Here is a 25,258-nt window from a genome sequence, read left to right as displayed (position 1 = left end):
TTAGTGTTCCATAATTGTATCGTAATACTTTTATGTGCAGAATAATAAGATGAATCAAATGGTATAAAGAAAAAATAAATAATTGTTATAAAAAAATATATTATATAGTATGCAAATAATTGCATACTTTTTTTTAAAAACAATTATTTTCTGTACACCATTTGATTCATCTTATTATTCTGTACATAAAAGTATTACGATACAATTATCGAAAACTAAATAATTTTCGAGACATTTTATATTTTATATTAAAATATGTCAGATTAAGATACAAAATAACTCAAAAAATTTCTTAATGAAAAAATACTTTATTATAGTGTTTTGGAAAGCTCTCGATAAGCTATAAGAATATGCAATAAAAAATAGGGAATTCCATTTAAGAAATTAAAGGTGTCCTTGACTTGACCTTAACGATGCCAAACCAATAACATCTTGTGTTCCCCTCAAAACCATACAATTTTTGTTCAAAACAATTTTTCTCTAAAATGCTTAGTTTTTGAAAGAAAATGGGTGTATGGGTGGTCTAGGACATCCTGTATATATATTTATATATTTATTGATGAATCGCGAATTTTCGATGAGTCTACATCTAATTTAGTCGAATTTTATCGGTATCCCTAATTCACGTACGAATAAGGATTGGGCTAAGCGAGTGTCGATTATCCGCGAGAATAACATTTTCAACTAAAGATTGGAATAGAACGGGAAAATCTTGATCAAGATTATGCTTGCCTTGTTGCATTATATCTTTTTGAGCATGGGCAAATGAAGCACCTCGGGTACCTCGATGTCTTCCAATCGAATGTCCGACGGATTGAACGGAAATCTTACAGGATAGGAATACTTTAGATCCATTAACAGCTGAAAATGAAAAGTGCAATCATTATGCGGTGCGAAAAATTTTTCCGCAATATAAAGCTTCTATAATTTATAGAAGCTTATCTCAGAGAGCGATAACACTGGTTTACGAATTTTGCACTTTTTTTAGTGCCAGAAATGAAAAGAACTTTTTAACGTATTTTGGGACACTGAATCTAAGTCCTCAAAGCAAAATGGTTAGTTTTTTGAGAAAAACGGTATTGGAATCTCCAAAAAATGCTTTTTTAAAAAATTCATAGTAGACGAACCCGATGCGCAAGAGATCTCAAGTAAAAATTTGAACATTATATAAAAATTTTATATAAAAATATCGAATCTTTTACCGCAGGTACAATTGAACCTCAGATACGTTTTGTTTTTCACGCACTGTGTCAAGTAGAACGATTGTCCTATGCAGTCCGATTGCAGGTAAAAAATTCAATATTTTTATATTAAAGTTCAAGCTTTTATTTGAGCCTTATTTGAAGTCCCTCGCATATTGGGTTCATCTATTACGAGTTTTTAAAGATGATAAAAAACGCGTTTTTTAGGGGTTTCAACCCCGTTTTTCTCGAAAACCTGACCTGATAAAAACTTTTTGATAGCAGTTTCGTGCTTAAGCGATTAAAATTACATTAGAAACAGTGTTCAAAGTCTCTGGCACAAAATCTTGTAGACTAATGTAATTAAATTTTCGGCTAAGAAAATTTATTATTTTTATCGACGCAAAAAAGGTTTACCTGTTCGTTGTTCTCGCCACGTTCTTTCAGTTTATCTTGCACTTTCTTAATGAACGAAACAGGAACTCGCTTCTCAAAATCGTCGGCTGGGGTGTACAAGTTCAGGATTTTCACTATTTGATTAGCTGTGAGTTTGTTGCACATCTCGCAGACGGAATTAACATCCTCGTCTGTCTTACGAGCTTGCAAAAGCTGAGACGCTTGTATGATGGGTTGAAGTGCTTCGGACGCAGCCTCTAGTCGTCGATCTCTACCCCATTGCTCTAAATGGCTCATATTATACCTTAATAAAAAAAAACAGAATACATATTATTGCAAGAAATATATACGTATATAATATTTTATTACACAATAACAAAATTAAGAATTAATAATAAGTAAAGTCCAGTCTTGACTTCAAAGAAATTAGAAATTTATGACTTCATAAAGTAAATTTCTTTATTAATTTTTTTAAATTTTTATATTTTTTTGTAATGCCAATTTTTTTATATTTGAATCAGATTTTTTATTTCCGCAAATAAAAATAAAATCGAGGCATTTTTGTCATACCTTATTTGCATTCCCTTCGTCCACCGACAGAGCTCGTTCCTTAGCAGCAAATTGTTCAGAGCGCTGGCGCACATAAAGTAAAACAATTGCTTGAACAGCTGCACCACAACTTCGGGATCGACGCCGTGATACTGCAAAGTCTTGTGCACCGATGTTAATTCGTTGAGAAGTTTATCTAGTTTCTGCTGCGTGGAGTCTGGTTCGCCGCCCATCGACGATGACCTGGGTCGACCGGTCTTATCGGTCGGCACTGGTATGGCCTCGTGCTCCAGCAAGGCTGGTACCGTAAGCGCCTGGATTCTCTCCTTGAGATTCGTGACAAGATTGTTGAAAATCCAGAGTGCCACGTTGCTCAGTACAACACGATACTCGCTCAGATCGAAGTTCCTCAGGCACTGCTCGTTTTGCCTAGGTGTATTCTCGATCTGGAATGGCTTGTCGCCGGAATATTGCTTCATGTTGTGCAACAGTCGCAAGGTGTTGCTCAGCCAGAGTACTCTGGAGTCGAAATCGTCGCGCTTCTTCAGCACGCGTTTAACGGCGTTCAAGTATTCGGTCAACAGCGATCGAACCTTATCTTCGTCGTTGATACAGTCAGTGTGCCTGATGCACATGAAGAGGATATAGGCCGGTAAACCCGGTAGCAGTGTCACTGCTATACGAGGTTTCAGTTCTGCACAAAATCAGTAAAGCATTCAGTATAAATTTATAAAGATAAAATGATACTTATAATGATGTAATAGATGTATTTATATAGAAAAGTAACGTGGATGTATTTTACTGTATCTTGTGATAGAAATATTTATTAAAATTTTAAGAAAGTTTATTAAAGCTATTAAAAGTTTACTAAAGTGAGAGACTTACCAATGACTAGATGACGTATAATGACGTTAATATCTTCTTTCCTGAATTCAAACATTCCTTCATAATCTCTTTCTTTCTTGCGAATGACAGGCATGTTACTTCCATCTGCGTGAGTACTGGAAACAATGGCGGTGCCGTTTGCGTATTCCACCGCGTTAGGCACTGAAAAAATTCAAATTTTTATATTCGATGCGACTTATGGACTTCTCAACATTTTGCCAAATTGTGTCACGTGCTCGACACAACATGCAAACGATGGTGAGTTATGGTCTGTATGATATTATCGAACTATTTGAAAAGTCTGCTCTCTCTCTCTCTCTCTCTCTCTCTGATATCTTTTAATTATCTATTCTAACTTAATATTCACATGCAAAATTCTTATTAACTCTTAATTAGTGTAAATGCCTGTTCTATGATATAATTTTCTTCAATTTAATAGAATGTTGTGCTCCTTCACACAAATCACAAACTTTTCGAATAGTTTAATAAGATGATGATTCATGACATCTGTCAAGACCACACACTCACTCACCGGTGCCTCTTAGCACATAAGGACGTTCCTCTCCTTCGTCTTTTTTTGAAAGCATTAAGATAAAGTCATTTAAAATATGTATACATGTATATTTAAGTGTATATATGTATACTTGACGTGATCGAAAAATTTTCCAACACTTCTCTCCCTAATAACATTTTTTATTTTTGATAGGCATAGTTATCATACTTACAGCCTGCATCTTTGAGACGCTTTGCCAGGATTTTACATTGTTTCTTATAGCGTCTGCATTCTTCTGCTATTTTATCATATTTCTCTTGCAGTTCCTTTAACACATATATCAAAAATATATATAAACAGTATAAACGTATATGTACACATTATATATATACAATGTGTGTGTGTGTGTGTGTGTGGTAAGCGTGTGGTGTGCGTGTGCGTGTGCGTGGCGTATGCGGTGCGTGTGCGTGTGCGTAGCGTGTGCGTGTGCGTGTGCGTGTGTGTGTGTGTGTGTGTGTGTGTGTGTGTGTGTGTGTGTGTGTGTGTGTGTGTGTAAATGTATATACAGTGTATTTGGTTAAAGTGTATATACTCAGTAATTTTTTTAAATAATAGAGTTATATAAAAAATGTTTTGAATAAAAGTTATTTTCTTTAAAAGGATATTTATATAATAACAAATATTTTAAATTTTTTTTAATGTTGTACATGACAGTTTTTATTGAAGATATCTTGTTTTTCCGTTCGTACCTAAAAAAACAACTGATAATATCTTGAACAACTATTGAATACCTCACTTTATATATATATTTCAATTATTTTATAAAATTATCAATTTTTTAATAAAATATCTTATAAAACTGTAGTAAAATAGATATATTATTCTATTAAAAAAAAATAAATAAATAAATAAAAATGTCATAGACATTTTAAAGAAAATAATTTAAAATTTTTGTTTAAGTTATTATATAAATCTTCTTAAACAAAGTAACTTTTTTATTCGAAACATATATTTTTGAATACACATATATAATTCTGTTACTTAAAAAATTAAGTGAACGTATATACTTAGACCAAACACACTATATATATAAAATTAAAATTATGATAAAAAATGAAAGCGACGCAACAAAATTGACTGAAACTAATATAATGAATTTTATATTATTATAACAAAATTCGCTTCACTTACTAAATTTTCAGACGTTAATCTAGCAACCTCATGCTGCATGTAAAGTTCCGTTTGGGTCTGCGGCGATTTGCTTAAATTAATGGAAAGTAATTTTTGCTGCTTCTCTATTTCTTCTTGCAGCCTGTCTATTTCGTTTCGCCATTCATCTCTTTGAGATCGCCAACTCCTTTCTTTTGCTTGCAGCTCATCCTCCAGTTGTCTTCAAAACATACAGATTTTTTTTTTTTTGAGAATTACTGTGATTATAAATTTCTTGAATTGTTCAATCGCAAATAAATTGCTGAACTGAATTATGTTAAGCATGAAATCATGCCTGTTATTAGTGCCACTATGAAGTGATAATGAAAATGTTAGAGAGAGAGAGACAATGACCAGAGCTAATAAATCGTTAAGAAAATTTAACATGATTCACACAACACTAATGTAGTTACTAATATTTTGCTAATTAATGACTTGGCTTAAGATGCTTCAAGACATACATGATATTGTAAAATTATAAAGTTTCTTTTTTGATTGAACAGTTCAAAACAAAATGCTTATACGGATTGCAATGTGAATCTGCTCAACTCACTCTCCTCTCGGTGCCTTTGTCTTAAGTTTACTGAAAATCGAAGTGCATGCACAAACGATAAAAGACTATTAGACACGGCACTCTATTATTAGTCAATTCATTTGATTAAATGCGTATCTGCTTTCATATTACCTATTAATCTTTTTCTGCGCTTCGAAGGCAAGTACCAGCTCGCCGTCCTCATTTATGATGTCTACGTCACGACCGTAGTTGGCACCTAAGCTCTTCATCCTGCGTGTGTGATCAGCCAGCACGCTATGCAGCTGGATACACTCCTCTCTTCTTCTTTCCAGTTCTTCTTGCAGAGCCTCGAATTGTACTGTAATGTCATTATGCCAGTATTATCCTGTGTTTCTTAGTCGTATTATTGTTGTTGTTTCTTACACAGTTATTTAGCATTGATGACCTTGGGAATTGGTAGCAACAGAGTATACAATTATCACATACAAAGCAAATGTATAATAAATGTGTATCAAAAGCATTTTAAAGAATTAACTTTGCAAATATATATATAATTTTTATAGCGTTTGTAAAATTATATAATAATTGATGAAACTTTTGCAAATTTGTTGTTTTTTACACATGCTTAAAATATTTTTAGCTTTTAAAGATAGCAGGAATTAAAATTATCGATAATACTGATAATCGACAATTTCACAAACAATATAGGGATGCATGAAGTATATAAGAAAAGAAATATCAATTATAATTATTGAGACATTCTGTTAAGTTAATTAATACAAAACACAACGAATAAGACAGTATTCGGAGGATAGAAAGGAAAGAAAACAGAAATTTAGCACAGGGTAGAAAACAGAAAATAGAAATTACAGAAGATATACAATATGTTTATCTATATCTTTTGCGCTTCAGTCCTCAGATTGAAAGATACAAAAGTTGATTAACTCATATGTCAAAATAAGTCAGTATATATCTACAATGCTTATTAACAGATGTGCAGAAGATAATTAATAAGTTGTAATAATAAATTACTCATGAGATTTTGTTGCGCTGATGATGGATTGGCCGATGACACTGTCTTCCTCAATGAATTCAAGTCTTTTTTAAGTTGTGAATTCTCCATTTCCAGTTCTTGGAGCTGCAAACAAACCACATTGTCTCGTTGGTTCGTCATTAATCCATTGATAATGGCGATAAGACAAGAGAGTAGTGGGTTTATATCGATAATATCTTAATGATGTTTAAAAATGTGATATCGCACAAATGTTGGGGAAAAACGAGATTGACAAGTACATACTAGAATAATTTTAATTTAAAATTTAACACATAAATAAATCAAAAATAAAAATTGAAAAAAGAGCTATTTCTTTAAATAATATTTCCTTTGCTTACTCTGAACGAATCCTGCGTTCTGGAGGACTCCTCGTTATTATCGCGTTCCAGATCTTCGACCATTCTGATCAATCTGCCCTTCTCTTTCTCGACATCCTTCAACTTCTGTTGCAACTTTAGAACGAGACCAATGTCCACGGGTGCGTGCGTAGATCCGTATTTTTCCGAAGGCGATTTATTCGACTGTACTTCTCCGTCCGGTGGACTATCTGACCGTTGTTGATTCCAGTCAATCGTTTCTACTCGCGAGTAAGGTGTCGACGAGGAAGCAGTGGACCTCACAGAACCGTAACCAAAATCCTACAATCAAAAAATATGCAACTCTAATCGATAAAATAAAATAATAATAAAATAGTAATAATAAATTATAGTTACATTAATTTTTTGTACGTTTAATTGTATTACAATTCAAATTTCTTTTACACAGTTAATTGCCCCGTTGATTTAATAACATGTTACAACGTATTGACTTACGATGTTTTGATCATCTTGTGGATTTTCCGTAGACGCGATTTGACCACTGCTGCTGGAAGCATTGCTCAAGGAACGCGAATGTCCAGGTAACGCTAGTTTTTGTTCCAACATTTCCGCATGTTGTTCTAGCTCGTGGTATTCCTTGAGTAGTCTCTGATAAGCTGTGCGATCCTGATCCTGTTCCAGCTGAAGCAGATCTTTCTCTTGCTCGAGACGATATTTTAGATTTTCCTCGGCACCACGTTGGTTGCTATTCAACTTTTCGGTTGCAATTGAAAGATCCTTTCGTAATATCTCGTTCTCCTGCTGCAACTTTTTAATTTCCTCGTTCTTTTGTAGAGAAATCCTCTCTTTATCGTGCAATATATCCATCTTTTCGTCTCTCTCCTGTTTCAAAATTTCCTGTATATTTTTCAATTCCTTTTCTTTTTCCTGCACTATTTTCGTCAATTTTTTATTCTCAATATCGACGGATTTCAAGCTGTCCAGTTTGTGCTTCAAGTCTATCATTTCGTTTTGCATATTCTTCAAGAAATGATTTTCCTTTGCCTGAAACAATAAATTTATGCATTTTTAAAGTGTAATCTTTTTTATATTAGTATTATTTAAAACTTAGTATTATTTATATAAAATATACGTGTCTGATAATTTTTGACACATTCAAAGTGTGAAGGTAGATTGAGTCAAACTGAAAAGAAAAGTCCTGTATCAAGATTGGCGCTGATTGACCAATCTTTAATCAATAATAACTCCTTTATTAAGCGTTATAAAAGAAAATAAACTTTTCTTTTCAGTTTGACCCAATCCTTTACTTACCTTCGGATGTGTCAAAAATTATTAGACACCCTATATAAAAAATAATAAAATAATAAGTAATTTATAAAGCTTATACAATATCGTGACACAGATAATCCATCACTTACAAATTCGTCTATCCTTTGTTGCAACGTGATGATCTTCATTTCCAATCCTTTATTGAGGGTCTTCACATGCTCTACGCTTTTAGCTTCGGCTTTCAATCGTCTAAAGACTTTCTTTGCCTGACGCTTTCTAATGCACGACTGCACAATAATTATATCCCTAAGTTTCTTCTTACACGCCATTCTTACGAGATATCCCCGGGCGAATCTTTGAATCACCGTCGCGGCAGCATTGTCCTTCATTATCCTATATCTGACGCGAGCCATATTGCCCCTGCCGTACGTCTGCAGGCCGAGGATTGTGCGTTTCACCTGCAGATACCATCGTCTCTGCAGCCAACTCTTTACGTGCGATTGTATCTTTATCGCGGCTCTCTCCCTTCTAATAGCCTCCGCCTTCTGTCGCGCAATATAACCCCTGCCATACCTTTGAAGACCGAGGATAGACCGACGGATCTTCTTGTACCTGTTATGATAGATCAGACCGCGCACGGTTTTCTGTATCATCACGCAAGCGTCCCGTTGTCTCTCCGCTCGTAGTTTCTCCAAATACGCTACTTGACCAGCTCTAAAGAGCACCTTGGTCTTGCCAAACTTGAATTTATCCTCGTCTTTGATATATCTGGCCAATATACGTCGGCAAGTCTCCTTCAAATCGTCCCGCCGTATCTCCTTGAATTTACAGAGACACCGATACCTTTGAAAGAAGTCACCGTACGTTCGCTGACTTGGAAAGCCCGCGGCCGAAATTCTGATGGTCTCCAGAACACCGCAAGCGCGCAGCTGCTGCACCGCTCGTACCGGATTGTATTCAAAAGCCTCTTTTGAGTCATTGGGCTTGATACAGCGGACGTAGTGCGGCGTTGTGGCGTTCAACGTGGTCATTAACATGTTGAGCGAATCTCGGAACTGCGAGCCGACAGTCTTTTTGTTTTGCTTGTTAGATGCGTTTATCGGTGCACTTTTTTGCGTAGACACTTTCACTCTAACATGTGGTACCGCCAGTTTCGGATCCTCGTCGCTGAATAGTTTCTTCAATAGTTTGTTCTCGCTGCCTCTCAGCACGTCTACCTGTTCCTCGATCACCGTGTCACGATTCTTCTCCAGGAAGCCCACTGTCTCATACTGTACGAGATCGGCGAAATGATGAATCAGGAAAGCTGAAGTGCCAAATCTCGGCTTCTCGAAATGTTTCAACTTGCCGCATTTCGCATACAGTTTCTCCGCCCAGGAGGCATCCGAGCCTTTTGGCATACGACACTCCTCGTCCAGCAAATCCAGAATACCGAGTTTGGTCTCAATCAGATCGATGCATGGTTGGTTATCGTAAAAGTCGATAAAGGTCCACTCAATGTCCTCCTTCAAATACTCCTCCTGTTCCAGCTTAAAGACGTGTTGATTGAATTGCTGCTGGAGCTTCTCGTTTGCATAATTAATGCAGAACTGCTCGAACGAATTCACCTCGAACGTCTCGAAGCCGTAGATGTCCAGCACACCGATGAAGTGCTGTGCTTTGCTGAGAGACTGTAAGGAATTGTTGATGCCAATCACAATCCAATTGAAGAGCTCGGCGTAGATATGTTTGGCCAGGGCGTCCCGCGCGCCGATCGCCTGCTCCACGTTCATCGGCTTCAGAAAGACTTCTCGCATTGACACGATCTTTCGATGACACAGCCACTTACGCATCGCTTTCACGTCGATACCGAGTAGTTCGGAAATAATCAGCAAATGTCGATCCGATGGAGAGATGTAGCTGGATTCGGTGTCCACTTCCTCATCCCCCGCGTCCTTAATTTTGCAACTACTTATCTCTACGTTACCTAAGTGCAATATGGCGGCTAGAATGCGCAGCATATCTTCCTGCTGCTTGGACGTGAAGCCGAGCATCGTCAGTGCACTGATTGTTTCGTCAAAGCACGCGAGATCGTCCACGCCATCGATCGTGGGATTGTCGCCCTGATTGAGATAGTGGAACTGATCCTGGTCGGATAAATACAATTTGGGAAGACGTTTCACCGCCGAGCACATCTGATAAAATATGTGATAATTCCGTTCCTCATTCGCCTGGAACACAACCCGCGACTTCTCCAACAAGTAGGTCCTCATGCTGGCGCCAGTGATATGGTAGTTCTTGTTGAAATGAATTTCAATAAACTTGCCGAATCTCGAGGAATTGTCGTTCCTAGTGGTTTTCGCGTTACCTATCGCCTCCATAATGGGGGAAGAAGCCAGAACCTTCTTCTCAACTTGCGTTTCCGTCGCCGATCCGCCAACGGTCGCAAAGTACCGCATGGTATACTTTGCGGAGACCGTTTTGCCCGCGCCCGACTCGCCGGAGACGATAATCGACTGGTCATGATTCTCCCTAAATAAAATTGAATAAAATTAATATTTTTATTTTTTTTTTTTGGTTTTGTTGAATGAATATGATTAAATTAGATCTAATTCAATTTTTCATCTATTTATAGAGTACAAATATATAATATATATTTATTAAATATAATATATATAAAATATATATAAAATAAAAAAATCGTGTATTCTTTTATACATAAATGCAATAATTTCATATTAAAAGCTATATCTTCTTTCACTTGTTCATATCTATCTATTTGTTTGTTTAATTACATTTATTTTTTATCCAACGAGAAAATCTGATCTACTTTTTGATTAACAGCGATGTAGATATATATCGGTGATCTAATCAATAAATAAATTATGACGGACAGTTAGTCACCTCTCCAATTTCGTATAGGCTTCCTCGGCTACGGCAAATATATGAGGTTCCAGGTCGCCCATCGCCTGGCCCCTGTACGCCCATATCGTGTCATTGCCGTAGATGTGTAATTCGTTGTACGGATTGAAGGCTACCAGGACGATGCCGCAGTAGGTGTAGATGGAATGCCGTTGAAAGCGGATCTGAAGATTGTAGAGGACGGCGGGCTCGTGAAGAAAGGACAACGACGTGAGATTATTTTCTCCTATAAGAATGTCCGGATTTCGGAGCGGTGGAAGATCCGCGTCTGATTTGATCTCCAACGTCTTCGTCTGATTCGATTCTTCCGTTTGTACTTTCAGCGTCGACTGATTCTGTTTGTAGTCCTCCAGGAGCACGGCGCCCTCCCACACTTTCTCCGGATGTGGCACCCATACTCGGCCACCCTACGATCGATTGGTATATTTTTTTTTGCATCAACAAAGTTTTGCTGGTTTTATTACAGCTTAATAAAAATACGCAGCCTTGTTAATTACCGACAAAAGTTTCTAAAATTATTGAAATATCGAAACACGCAGATATCGCGCGGCGAATTATAAATATATTTTTATTAAAAACGTGTATTAAAGGCAAGGTATATTAGCTTTATTTTAAGTTTAAGCGAAATCAACTATAATTTTATCTATATTGACAGTGTTTATTTATATCATGCTATGTAATTGTTATTTAATTAGTCACCGAGCGACTTTTCAAGCATTGCAAAGACGACCCGCTTTTCCTCTTTTGGAATGATGCATAAACAGCATGAGGTCGTCAATAAGAATATATCGATTCGGTTGACGAGTGCTCTAATTTGCCGTCATTTTATGCTTTCAATATTATGATATATCATTTACGTACGATAGGAGATTTACCGTTTGACCATAGAAACCCCATCTTTCTATTCAACATTATTATTTAACTTAATGTGCATTAATTAAATATGCGACTAACAAGTTAATGACAATATAATGATCCCTTTTATCTTTAGCGAACATAAAACTGATTCACATAATAAATTGTAAAAGAAAATTTCATTTCTATTATAAAAAAATTTTACCGCAAAATTTGACTTTATTTTTAATCCTTATCTAACTAAAATATAATATGCAAAAAATCACACAATATATATTATATGTGTGTGTGTGTGTGTGTGTGTGCGTGTGCGTGTGCGTGTGTGTGTGTGTGTGTGTGTGTGTGTGTGTGTGTGTATTTGTCATAAAAATTTAAGTATTTAAATAATATTGCAAAACAACATAAAGTTTAAAAAGTTTGTAAATCCAAAAAACTAGGGTATCGTACAGATTTTGTAACACCATATACATTCTATTGATTGCTTGGATAGCTGATCTAAGATATTTTTATTCCGATTTATATAAACATGAAATTTAATTTATTATCATGCCTTTTGTATCACAGTTAATTTAATAAAGATTTTTGATTAAAAAAAAAATTAAGTAAAAAATTAAAATTAATGTAAAATAATTATTTTAAATATTTATTTAGAGAAGATATTTCAATCAATTTTTTTGATGTCTAGTTTTCTTATATAAATTTAATTTAAATATAAATTTTTATTATATTTATTATTTATTAGTTAAATAAATTAAAATATATATTAAAAATTTGTGGGATAATCTATAAATTAATTGAAAGTAAAATATATGTATGTCTCTGTCAAATCTAATAGACTTTCACAGTCCTTACGAGGTTCCCTATAAAACTGCGTACATCAAAGCATATGTATTACCGGGTCGCTCTACCGGGACCACCTAATTGTATTACAAATGTACTATCTTGAAGAATGTCAAGCAACGGTAAAATTGTTTTACCTCGCCGAGGTCGCGACTTCGCCTTTGCCGCCCTACATTTCAGATCATCCCACAAGTAACGATCCGTAATCGGTAAGTTTCGTGATCGAAATAATTCAACGGATACAATTCGACTGTATTTTCCTTTCGCATAGAAGAGATAAAATTATCTCTGTTGCATACAAATATTCTAACAATAAGAAGAGATGTTACTGTCTAAAATATAATTACATACTCTACAAATTTATCTATTATTTTATTCTATGTATATATAAATAAAAATGCATATTAATAATAATAATATTTACTAAAAATAATATTTAATTAATTAAAACTCGTTAATATATTTTTTAATCGTGGAAAACACTATATTGAAAAATCGCAATATGCGATTTTAATTTTACAGTCTGATAAAACTTAAATAAGCGTAAAACGAGCTAATCGCGGTAAGATATATATAATTTACACTGAAATAGTAATTATAAAAAATGATGCACCAAGTGGCAGACGAGATTCGTAAACTCGCAACATATCGCGTTTACCTTAATAATAACAAGCTCTTTATTCTCTTATTAATTACTAGAGCAATAATTATTTATAATAATTAATCGATCGTATCTTTGCCGTGCGAAAATCTTTCAAAAATGTTTTCTCTCCGTCATTAAAACGCAATTCTCTTCTAATTATTATTATAACTATTATAATTATTATAATTAATTATTATTAACAGTTTTTACATGCGAGCCAATTAACCGCATTTAGAAAGGCAACGAAATGCGTGACCCTGAACTTCGTTCCCACGGTGCACGTGTGTGTCATTAATTACGCAAGATACCGTTTCATCGAATGGAGAAAAAAAAAAGTAAAAACGTAAGGTAAGGTGTAATTGTCGCAAAGTCAGCAGCGCGGTATAATTGTATCTCTTATCACTTCGTTTGTTTCTATCGACACACATTTCTTACGTCTGTGACTCATAAGACGCACGGTACTCGTATTATGCATATTTATGCGAATTATCCTTGCAAAATGTGCGCGATATCACGCTCTGCGACGCGACACCATATTGATAAACATCGTGACAATTTACGAATCAAAATGCTTATTCAATCAAAATTGGAGTATCATAATGTGGAGTAATATGGAATAAAATTGGCACGTCACATTTAATTTTAAATATTAGGAATTTCTGATATTTTACGGCTCGAATTTAAATAGTTTGTTTAACATGAAGAAAAATGAACTCAATGGAGAATTTAAATATTTAATTATGTCTCTTCTATATAAATATAATTTGAGTCAATCCATTTTATTAAATTGAAAAATATGCATTAACGAAGAGCAAGAATATAAATTAATATTAATATTATAAATTTCCAAGCTTTATCATAAAAGCAATACATATATAAAAAAAAAGTATTTATACAAAGGAATTTTATAATTTCTTTAATTTATATGATTTATATGTATAATCATGTAGTATTATATTTTAATTTGTAAAGAAAATCAATATGAAAGTTATAAAATAAAATTTTTTATATATGTTTGTGATGCAAAAATTCTTTTTGCCTCTCTAAAGGACCATCATTATAATATATTAGCTAATTATATAACAGACTTTCGCTGAACCGCTCCAAGTAAAGTTCACAGAGTGGAAAAGCAATAGAGGGACAGAGGCAAAGAATCACTCGAAATATTCTGGAGAATCAAATTCGAGAATCACACACAGAGGTCACAACAATTCTAATATATGTATATTAATACAAACTCTTCAGTTTTGGGATTAATTGAACAGAAAGTGCTCTTAATTATTCTTTTCATTTTGCTCTCTGATTTTATAATTACTTTCTTCCCAAATATCTTTTTTCATTATGCAAATTTGAATTGTTCAAGATTTTATACGGATTAATATCTTGTCTTTCACTTGGTTACGACATACTAAAGAAATTATTCTCATACTCTCTGTAGCATATAATATATTTGCAGCGAGAGAAACAGCGCAGCAGCAATAGCAATTATCTTCGCGGATTTACGGGAAGAGGAATGAAAAACTTGAGCTCTCTACCGGGTTCCCACGTAGTTCTTTAATTGAAGAAATGTTCAGAAGACAAAAGTAATCCGTGGGTTCGCGCCTTAGAAAGTTACGGCGCACTTTGCTTACAATTATGTAACTCGTAATGTAAGTTAGCTATACTGGTTCACTCTATATCGCCTTCTGTCGCGAATAAGTAACAGCTATGTCCACATATATTCTACAAGCATAAGATTAGAATAACACATTAATAATTAAGAATTGAAAATAAAATAAATATTTAAGCGAAAAATAATGATTCATATGTCTTGTGAGAAGAAGAAATGCGAAGCATTTTCTCAATCAGATTAGAACTTTTGAATATTATTTAAAAATATATATAGATCCTGATTTTAAAAATTTAAAATAATTATAGACATATATATATATATATATAATAAAATATATAATATATAATATAATATATAATAATATATAATAAACAAAAATATATAATAATAAAAAATAAAATAATATAAATATATAATATATAATATATAATAATATATAATAAATATATATATATATATATATATATATATATGTATGTATATATACTTCAAATTTATAAAATATATTTTCTTTAAAAAAATGAGGAAACTTCTTGCGCAGCGTACGCTTTTGTCACAATTCGCATTTTGATCGATGGTGCTCCAATTTTGCGGAGGCCATTCAAACAATAAGAGTTACATTTTCTTTAAAACTTGAAATAAATCACATCACGCAAGTGCACGAAGCAACACCCGTTTTGCTTCTGATCGGGCAACGCAACCCTCGCTCGTGTTGTATCCGAGCTTCACCACTGATCTAAGGCTTCCGTTACATTTCGCACGTGAGATTTCTCGATTTCTATTACTATCGCGTAAATATGTTTATATATATATATAAGAACGAATCAGAACTAAGAATAGTATTAGAAATAAAAAGTAAAATGTTAAATTTTTTACGAACAATAATAATTAAAAATTGAAATTTTATAAATAATTTTGGCTGATATATTTACGATTAAGCTAGATTACGATTAAGATAGAATTAGTTTGGACTTACTGAGAGTGATATCATAAGCAAATAAAAGATACAAGGAAATAACGCGACCGCAAAATAAGGAAATAATATTGTAACGGAAGGAATAAGAAAAAGATTAAAAAACGATTAAAAGATACTTTCCACGTTACGTTATTGTTCAATAAAACCGCAAATATCATTAAAAAGTTGATAAATATTAATAATATATATAAGATCCAGTGGAGACATAATTACATGCATAACATCTGTAAAAATAACTGCATTTTTTATTAACTTGATAATCGATATTGAATTGATATATGATTGTGCAGCCATATCTTATAAAAATATGCTTAATATATTATTTTTTTTAAATATAATATTCTGTATAAAGTTTTTGATATTATTGAACATTCTGATATTACTGAATGTTCTGATATTACTGAAAAATAGAACAATAATGGAACAAAAATAACAATGATTGTGTTGCTTATGAATTATTCTATTTTTAATGCACACTTTTTATCGCTTATGTCAAACCCGATCAGACATGCGGTTTAAAATATTCGCGCACGTTACGTCATAGTGGCAATCCGACAATATTTTGCGACTGAAATTCAAGTTGTACACTCAATTTCAAGCTTAGGTGGAAACGGTTGAAGGAACGCCGCAATCTTATCACTACGAGGTCGTCCCGGAAGGTGTGATTCATGCTCACATGGATTTCATCAGCGAAAAAAAATCTAATTAAATTACTCATTACGTGTAGATGTTTTTCAAGATTCGTAAACATCAATATTTGAAATATGAAATGTAGAATAAAGTTTCTGACATGTAAAATGATAACGATTTTTCGACACAATTCTTAAAAAAAAGTTGTGAAGTATGAAAAAATGAACAAAAATTCAGATTGCGGATAAATTTATAAGCGCACGTTGCAAATACTTAATTATATTGTAATATTTGCAATTACTCACGACTTATATTTGAATATTTATCAATATTTCGTGCTTTATATTTTTGATTTTATATTTTTGGTAAGCACAAATTTTCGATTAATCGCTTCAGAGAATATATGCTGATAAATTCGCAATCTTCATCAGGTGAAGCAAGAGACAAGATAATAAAACAAGTTAATATATGTATATGTATACATATTGTACATGCGTATACATACATACATACATACATATATATATATATATATATATATATATATATATATATATATACATATAAACCTCAAGATTCATAAAAAAACAAAATGAAATAAATAAGTAAACACAGATTTATATATATATATATATAATATATATATATATATATATATACCACAAGATCCATAAAAAGCAAACGAGATAAACAAGTTTATCGAATTTACATTTTCTGTTCGTGCCAACGTATTCTCTGTGCTTTTCTATGTATCTAATATATTATTATTATCTAATATATCTAATATATTATTGAAGATAAAAGAACACATGTACACACGCGTTAAAACCATACGTAATATCATTACTGTATAAAAATTGCATAATTTCTCGCAACATTATATTATTATATGTTTCTGAATTATATCGTAAATATAATTATAAAATTTATGTATGTTAAGTTATTAACACATGTAATATTTCTTAATTTTTTTCTACACACGCGAAAATATATGATTTATAATAAGAACTGAAAATGCATCTCACGCGACGGTTTACGTCATATAAAATTGCATGCTTAAATCCGGTTTAATTATGCATAAAGTATTGTAAGAATTGATTAATATACGCTATTAAATTTTACTGCACTTGATTTAATTCAACTTAAAATAATAGGTGAGACTTTTCGATGCAATATAAAATATATATCGTAGCCGTAATATATTGCGATAATTATTATTCTCCATGCTTAACTTACAGTGGCATAATTAGTACGGATAAAAGTAAATTTAGTCATTGAGTTTTCATGGAGGAAAAGCCACGTGAGAGAACGTAACTTTCCGCTTCGAGCGCGGATGTTAGTTACATAGCGCGCGTTCCATAAAACGGAATACTTTCGTGGGATATCTCTGGCGCCACAAAAGACCAAGGTAATGTCTTATTTAATTTAGAGAAAATCTTTCGCCGAAAAAAAAAATATTTTATTTACAAAACGCACACAATTGTTGCTAAGTGTTTCTTATCGCGACGCAAGCAAAACGCACTAATCTTAATTACTTGATAGCAAAAACATAATCAACATAGGTTCGAGAGCATGGACTAGTGATCTTGAGACACGAGGTCTCTCCACGGCGCGGTGCAATCAATACAAGGAGAACGGTCTGTTAAGAGAAAGGATTTTCGCTAGCATTCACGCAATAAAAATACAAATACGTCACATTGATGGAACGAACAATAATACAAATATCTAATAAATATAATAATAATAAATATCTGATAATATACAGACAGGATCCTTTCCCAATGAGAATTTGATAGAACATTGTTTTGTCATGTTTTAATTTTTGACATTAAACGTCTTTACAAGTCAAAAGCCACCGTAACAAAGTCTCAAGATTTTTATTAAATAAAGCTTGACTTTTTGGGTTTCATCCAATATCTTTCGAGGGGAAAAGTCACGATCGCGCTTTTATGCTGAAAAGTGAGCTAGAAACGTTGGGAATATACTAGCCGAGTTGGGTGATCAGTTCCAGGAACACGATCGGCCAACTGCCAAGATCCCTTTCTCTTGCTAGAGAAGCAAAGCATCTCCATCTTGCTGCACTCTTTGCCCTCCAGCATCATTTAAGACCGGGAGATCCTTTGCGTATGCATTTCATCTGCAGATAGTCGCGACGATAGTTTTACGAATATTTGCATCGAAATAATCTTGAGAAAATTGTACCTACACTCTCAGACATAATTCTCGTCGTATTTAAAATTTCTTGGATTAGGACTCGAGTCTCTAATTTTCTCAGTTTTCTTATGCTGATAAATGATAATCTTATTCCCCAACAAATAAACACCATATATATCATCCTGCAAATTTATATTTAATGTAAAAAAAAGAAAAATTATTTGACCAATCTTTTTTCGCGCTTCATTATTTGGGACATAAGATGTTTTTCTTTGTAATAATATTTTTTTTTAATATAAATAAAATATTTTCTCTATCAATTTTTTCCTCCCAGCAGCAAAAATATTTTTTACTTTCTAAACGTTTTAAAAGCGTATTCAGTACTCAAGTTTAAAATTTTCCGAATATGATTATTCCGCTCGAATTAACATGATCGATGCGAAAACATACCAAAAGAATATATATATATATATATATATATATATATATATATATATATATATATATGTTCACATCGTCGACATTATTTTCGTCGTTTTTTTTTTTTTAAACCCTCGAGTCACCGAAGAGACGAAAACCTGTTATAACAAAAACCATGACGCCCGACCTCGGACAACCCTCGCCGCTCATCTGGCCACACCGATAAATCAACCACCAATGTCGGAGAGAAGCAGCACAGGCTTAAAGGGAATAGCCTAAACTAAAGAGTCAAGGTATACAGGGTGTCCCAGTTAGACAAACTTCAGGTGATAAAAAAAGATATCGAAACAAGCCAACTTTGCTAATGAACCCATGTCCGCAAATGAGCCGTTTTGACATCAGAGAATTAAAGACTAACAAGGGAACCTTGGCAACCCAAAAATTTTAATTTCTATGAAACTTTACATATATGTAGGGAGGGGGAAGATAAATAGATGACTTTAGAAATTTCTGGTTGCTGACTCAAAAACGATTCTAAATGAAATCACTCCTAGATAGAGCAGCTTTTTGCTTTATCCTCGATATATTTCGAAAATTATTGGGGAAAACAAAAAATGTTTTATACAAAAGTTTCATTGTAAAAACACCTCTATTTAACTACACTAATAAAATTAAAAAAAAAAAAACTTAGAATTTTTGCTCTTGTTAGTTTTTGTTCGGTAATGTTTGATTCTCTAGTATCAAAACAGTTCATTTGTGGACACGGATTTATTGATAAAATTGGCTTGTTTTAGAATTCTTTATAACCATTTATAACCTTTATTACCACCTTTCAGATTTGTCTGTCTAATTTTGAGACACCCTGTATAATGCATCGTCACTTTCTAATCTTGATCTTCATTACCCAGTGGTATACTCACAAAGTGCATATTGTATGAAGTATATATTATATATTATTATTTGCGTATTTTAATAGATTTATCAATAATTTAGGAAGATTATAATGTATTAGTGATAAAGATGTACTTTTATGTACAGGATGTCCCAAAAATTTTGACACACCCAAAATGTGAAGGTAGATTGGGCCAAACTGAGTCGAAAAGTCCTGTACCATTTTCCTCTATAACGCTTCAGAAAGAAGTTATTATTGAGTAAAGTCTGGCCAATCAGCGCCGATCTTTAGCCGGATACACGTCAGTGAGCCGCGCGCCTGGTAGTGGCGCACCGCTGTAACAGCTGAACGCTCACGCACACTATCAGGCGCGTGGCTCACCAACGTGCGCTTCACTAAAGATCGGCGATGATTGGCCAGATTTTACTCAATAATAACTTCTTTCTGAAGCGTTATAGAGGAAAATGGTACAGGACTTTTCGACTCAATTTGGCCCAATCTACCTTCACACTTCGGGTGTGTCAAAATTTTTGGGACACCCTGTATATATAATAAAATTCTAATTATATACATATTTTATATACAGAATAAAATTCTAAAAATTTTAATTAATCATACACCTGGCAAAATTAGCGTCTAGAATGTACATTTACCTATATTTGCACATCATTAGTATAATGATTTCTCTCTGGAATGTGACTCGGATAACGAGATACAATTAACTATTGCCGGTCTTGACATATTAGTGATATTTCGCAGTTTCAACATCAATTAATATAATTCATAATCGTGGAAAATTGTTATTGACCATTGTTATTGACAGCTACCCCAAAATGATGCAGTAAACTCTGATAACAAATTCTATCAAATAAACCAATTATTGATTTAATTATCCATTATGATTTATATCTGTCATATAATAATTTATAGATTCTTACCATTTCAACCGGTATAATTGAAAGATGGTAGATTTCATTTAAATATAGTACAGATACCTTTTGACAGAATCATATCTCTTTCACTTAAAAAAATCATTTAAATTATTCATGACATAAAAATTAAATTTAAATTGTCTTATAACATCTTAGCATATTTTAATAATAATTGAATAAATTTCAAAAATTAATGATTATATCAATTGTAAATTATTTCTTCTTTTACAAGAATTACGTCTTATTGTTAGTCGAACGGATCCTATTATCATAATCGTATTGTCAACGTGCGAGAAACATTATCGCGACAAATAAACTGCTGTTCCTACGGCTGGTCGTGCCACCTGGTATAAACCAGAATTTAGGTCCCTCGGCAATGGCTCTCCCGAGTTATTGATTTTAGTTTTGAAAAGAAATCTCGAAGGCCCGAGAAATGCACTATCCTTGTGTAAATCTTATTATTAACACAAAAAATAAAATATATATCTTTTATTTTATTCGAATAATGGGTTCTGCAATTTGTTCGTAAAAAAATATGTCAATAAAAGTTTGATTTACGAATAATTTAATTAAAAAAAAAACCGAGAAAATTCTCTTTGTCAGTAGCTTTTATTAAAAAAAAAAAAACCGGAAAATAAATAATAAATTTTTTCGAATTATTAAATAATGATATATCGATTATAAATTTTTTTAAAACCGTGCTGTATATATATTTTTTTTATTTAAAAAAAAAAAAATTGCTCGCATCGATTTCAAAAGAAAGACATTAATTGTGAAATATGCATGTACACTTGGAGGTATAAGACTTGTTAACTTTAGAACGCTTAAGATAGCAATGCTAGGTCAGTATTGTTGATTCTATAGTGTGTTAAGCTTGAGTTTAAAGCATGTTAGTGAGATATAAGAACTTGTTTGCTTCATTTTTGTATCAAAATATTTGAAATCTCAGAAGGGCAAATACGCTGAGGCAATACGTCGGGATACATTTTCAGATGAATGCTTTTAGAAAAACGGGAAACGATTATGTTCCATGCGAAGTGCACAAATGCTCATCGAGAGGAGAGTAAACGAAAGATTCGCGAGTATAATTAAATGTGATAGAAATGTCGGCCCATATTCAAATCGAAATCAGAGAAGGATAGCAATGAGAGATAGAATTTTCTCTACAATACGAGTCTCGTATTCTATAGAAAATATGACATGCGCACGCGTACACACACAATATACACACACGTATACATTATGTGTAAATGAATAAACTGTATTCGTAATATATATATAATTTTTGCTTGATTTTATCCTTACAATAGAACGGCTGTCATCATTAAAGGATTGAATATTTGCTTTTCCAGGTGTTTTAAAAAAAATATGTCATCATGTAATCAAAACAAGTCAACGGCTTTCCTGCCTGGCAAGTTGTTGACAGCGGGCCGAATTTATAAGTTGACACCTCGAGAAAAATGACATTCACTCCAAATGTCAAAGGTTTGCACACTTAATAATGTAAGAACGAAGTCGGATTACAGTTTCGCATGCGCAGCCACATGAACTTATCCGACATCGTTTCTGCAATTTCCACTGATTGAATACTGAGACATTTTCAGCTCCACGAGTTTCCTGGTTGATGCTGGTAAGTTTCGTATATCATCTCACATATGTCAAGAGAGACTCTAAGATTATATTATATGTGACTAAAAAAAAAAAATAAGCCACAATAATAATATAATTTGTCTAAATCGCAACAGCGTATGATTGATATTGAATTATAAATAACAATTAAAATCTTTAGAAAATCTGGTATTAAATCTTAATGAACTTCTAATAATCCCTTTTGCTTACTGAATACACTTCGTACGTATTTCACATACATATACTTCACATTTATTTCCACAAACATCTTCAGAAATTCCAGAAAATCACTTAACAATCTCAATTATCACCTGAATTCGCATTAAGAATCATTATTTGTCAAGTGGAAGAATCCAAGACATCGATTTGGGATGAATACCTGAAAGCTTTGATCGCGTTCGTGTAAGCTACATATTGAACGGAAACATCCCCTTGAAGCGTCGATCTCTCTCTCTCGGGGGATGTAAAACGATGCGAGAATTCTCGGCGCGCAATTTTTACGTCAGAAAAGAGACCTGCCATCTTCCTCGAGGATGCGCATCAGATATCTAGTATCTCTCCCTCAACAACTCGCGAACAATACCTTAACGTAGAGCTCCCTCGTAGTCATCGCGATCGGTCTGAGCACCTGAATGGTGGTAGAAGCTGGGGGGGGAGGTCAGGATCGAGATATCACTGCACAACACGATTACACACGCGGCTAAGGCGACGACGACGATGACGACGAAGCGTCTACGGCTTCGGTGGCATGCGATCGAAAGTCGCACGCGCTATGAGCACCGTCGACTTCGTCGGGTTGTACACATTGTCACATCTGAGGGAGGTCACGGCATGTTTGTTTTGCTCTCTTCCTCTCCTCCCTCTCTTTCAGATTCGCCCCTCGCGGCGATTCGCGGGAGAATTTCAGTTGCCCGCGAGCTATATATCGCGCGATTTATTCCGCGGCAGCCTGGCCTTCCACCGGACACGAGAGGTCCGGCACCGGGGTATCGTCCACCAGGCCGAGAGCGGGTTCTCGCGACGATCGTACCTCCACGTAAACGACGGCACTGCCGCCGCCAGCTGGCTCGTTATCGGGTTTAGATTGCGCGCCCCTCTCCGACGACACCTCGACGCCCACCGCGCCAGTGACATCGATATCTCGCTCTGACGCTCAGCGAGACATGTCAGGTGGTCCTCTTCGAAGGATCGAAGACCAACACTGGCGACGTTCGATGTAGAGTGAGATCTTGGAGAACGTACGGAGCTGATGATACGAGCGCTGCTCCATTGGTCTCACTTGAAAGACACTCAAAATATAGTTGGCAAAGTGTAAGATGTCTATTGTAAATATGTTATATAAAAATATTGCAAAAAATATTGAACAACCGCAAGGACTTTATATCTTTTAAATATTTGACATCCTCGATTTTAATAATAAATGATATGATAAGTGTTATGAGATGATAAGAAGAAAGATAAATTTATTTCATATTTTCATCGTACAATTATAGTTTGCTATTTAAATTTAATTGGTTATTAATATTTCTGGAGATTATATTCGGTCTTCCTGTTTATATATACCGTCATATAAAATAATGGTATTTATAATTAAAAGAGAAATTTCTTTATTTATATATTTCTCTATATTCAAATATTATACTTTGATAAATAAGATTTGATAACACAGGTAAGCTTTTATCATTACTCGCTCAATTGCCGATGACTGCCTTTGTAATCATTTGTTGGCAGCTTGGAACTCTACTATATCAGACTGTGCCGCTGATGTTAATGTACCTTTGGAAAAATCTTTCTCGATACATATTTATATCGAGTACATATTTATTTAAAATAATTTTTTTTTAAATTTTGGAAATTAAAACAGAAGTTTTTTTTTTCAAAGTAGATGTAATAAAATAAATGTATAAAACATTATACATATATTGTATTAAAAGATAATCAATCTTTAGTATCTAATCTGAATAAAGTATATAAAAACATTTGTATCCATCGCAGGCTTCTATACAATATACAGGGTGGTTCAGAAATATTTGAATAAACTTTCGATGATAAAACTTTACACAAAAAAAAACAAAAAAAAAATATCATATAAACATATGTCTGGAATTGTCTGGTTTATGAGTTGTAATCGAAAGATTGCAATTCCAGTATCATGACCTGACCTAAATCCATTAGATTTTTATCTGTAGGGGCACTTAAAAGCTTTAGTTTATGCAATTAAAATTACAAATGAAAAAGCAACGCATGAATGCCTGCAAAACTATTTGCAATCGTCATGGGATCTTGGAAAGGTGCGACAGTCCATGATATGAGACATGTCTATGCATTGAAGTAGGTCAAAAAATATTTTGAGTATTTGTTGTGAATTGTGAGTAGATAAACAATTGAGTGGAAGATGTATTACATAGATCATGTGTCATTATAGATATATTCTGTCAGTTTTTATCGTTAAAAAAATTTTTCAATTATCGCTCATAAGCCAGGCATTTCTAAACATATGTTCATGTGACATTTTGTTTTGTTTTTGCATGAAGAACTCACCTTCAATGGTTGTTTTGCTGAATCACTATATATATATATATATATATATATATATATATATATATATTATATACATATATTATGTACAATATTATGTATATGTATAATGTATATACAGGGTGTCCGATAATTCGTGGATTACCCTTTAAGGGAAGGTAGAGAGTATTATTCTGAATAGAAAATAATCCGTGAATTATCGGACACCCTGTATATATATATATATATATATATATATATATATATATATATATACAGGACACCCTGTATATATATATATACAGGACACCCTGTATATATATATATATATATATATATATATATATATATATATATATATATACAGGGTGCCCTAGACCACCCATTTTC

General features: G+C 33.4%; 1 protein-coding gene across 1 annotated transcript; it reads right to left on the bottom strand.

Annotated features, from left to right (window-relative positions):
• Nucleotides 1-612: 612 nt before the first annotated feature.
• On the bottom strand, nucleotides 613-23,408 carry LOC126857200 (unconventional myosin-Va). The gene is made up of 13 exons (XM_050606387.1): nucleotides 22,935-23,408; nucleotides 10,751-11,175; nucleotides 8,017-10,378; nucleotides 7,094-7,642; nucleotides 6,620-6,919; nucleotides 6,260-6,365; nucleotides 5,399-5,585; nucleotides 4,696-4,894; nucleotides 3,737-3,830; nucleotides 3,012-3,173; nucleotides 2,148-2,820; nucleotides 1,599-1,881; nucleotides 613-861 (listed from the first exon to the last, which is right to left on the bottom strand). The coding sequence occupies exons 1-13, from the start codon at nucleotides 22,959-22,961 to the stop codon at nucleotides 742-744; spliced, it is 5,487 nt and encodes a 1,828-aa protein (XP_050462344.1). The 5' UTR covers nucleotides 22,962-23,408; the 3' UTR covers nucleotides 613-741.
• Nucleotides 23,409-25,258: the final 1,850 nt, after the last annotated feature.

This window comes from Cataglyphis hispanica, chromosome 21 (assembly GCF_021464435.1).
Source record: "Cataglyphis hispanica isolate Lineage 1 chromosome 21, ULB_Chis1_1.0, whole genome shotgun sequence".
NCBI classification, from domain to species: Eukaryota; Metazoa; Arthropoda; class Insecta; order Hymenoptera; family Formicidae; genus Cataglyphis; species Cataglyphis hispanica.
Note: the sequence above shows the minus strand (reverse complement) of the source record. Positions and strands in the feature narration are given on the sequence as shown.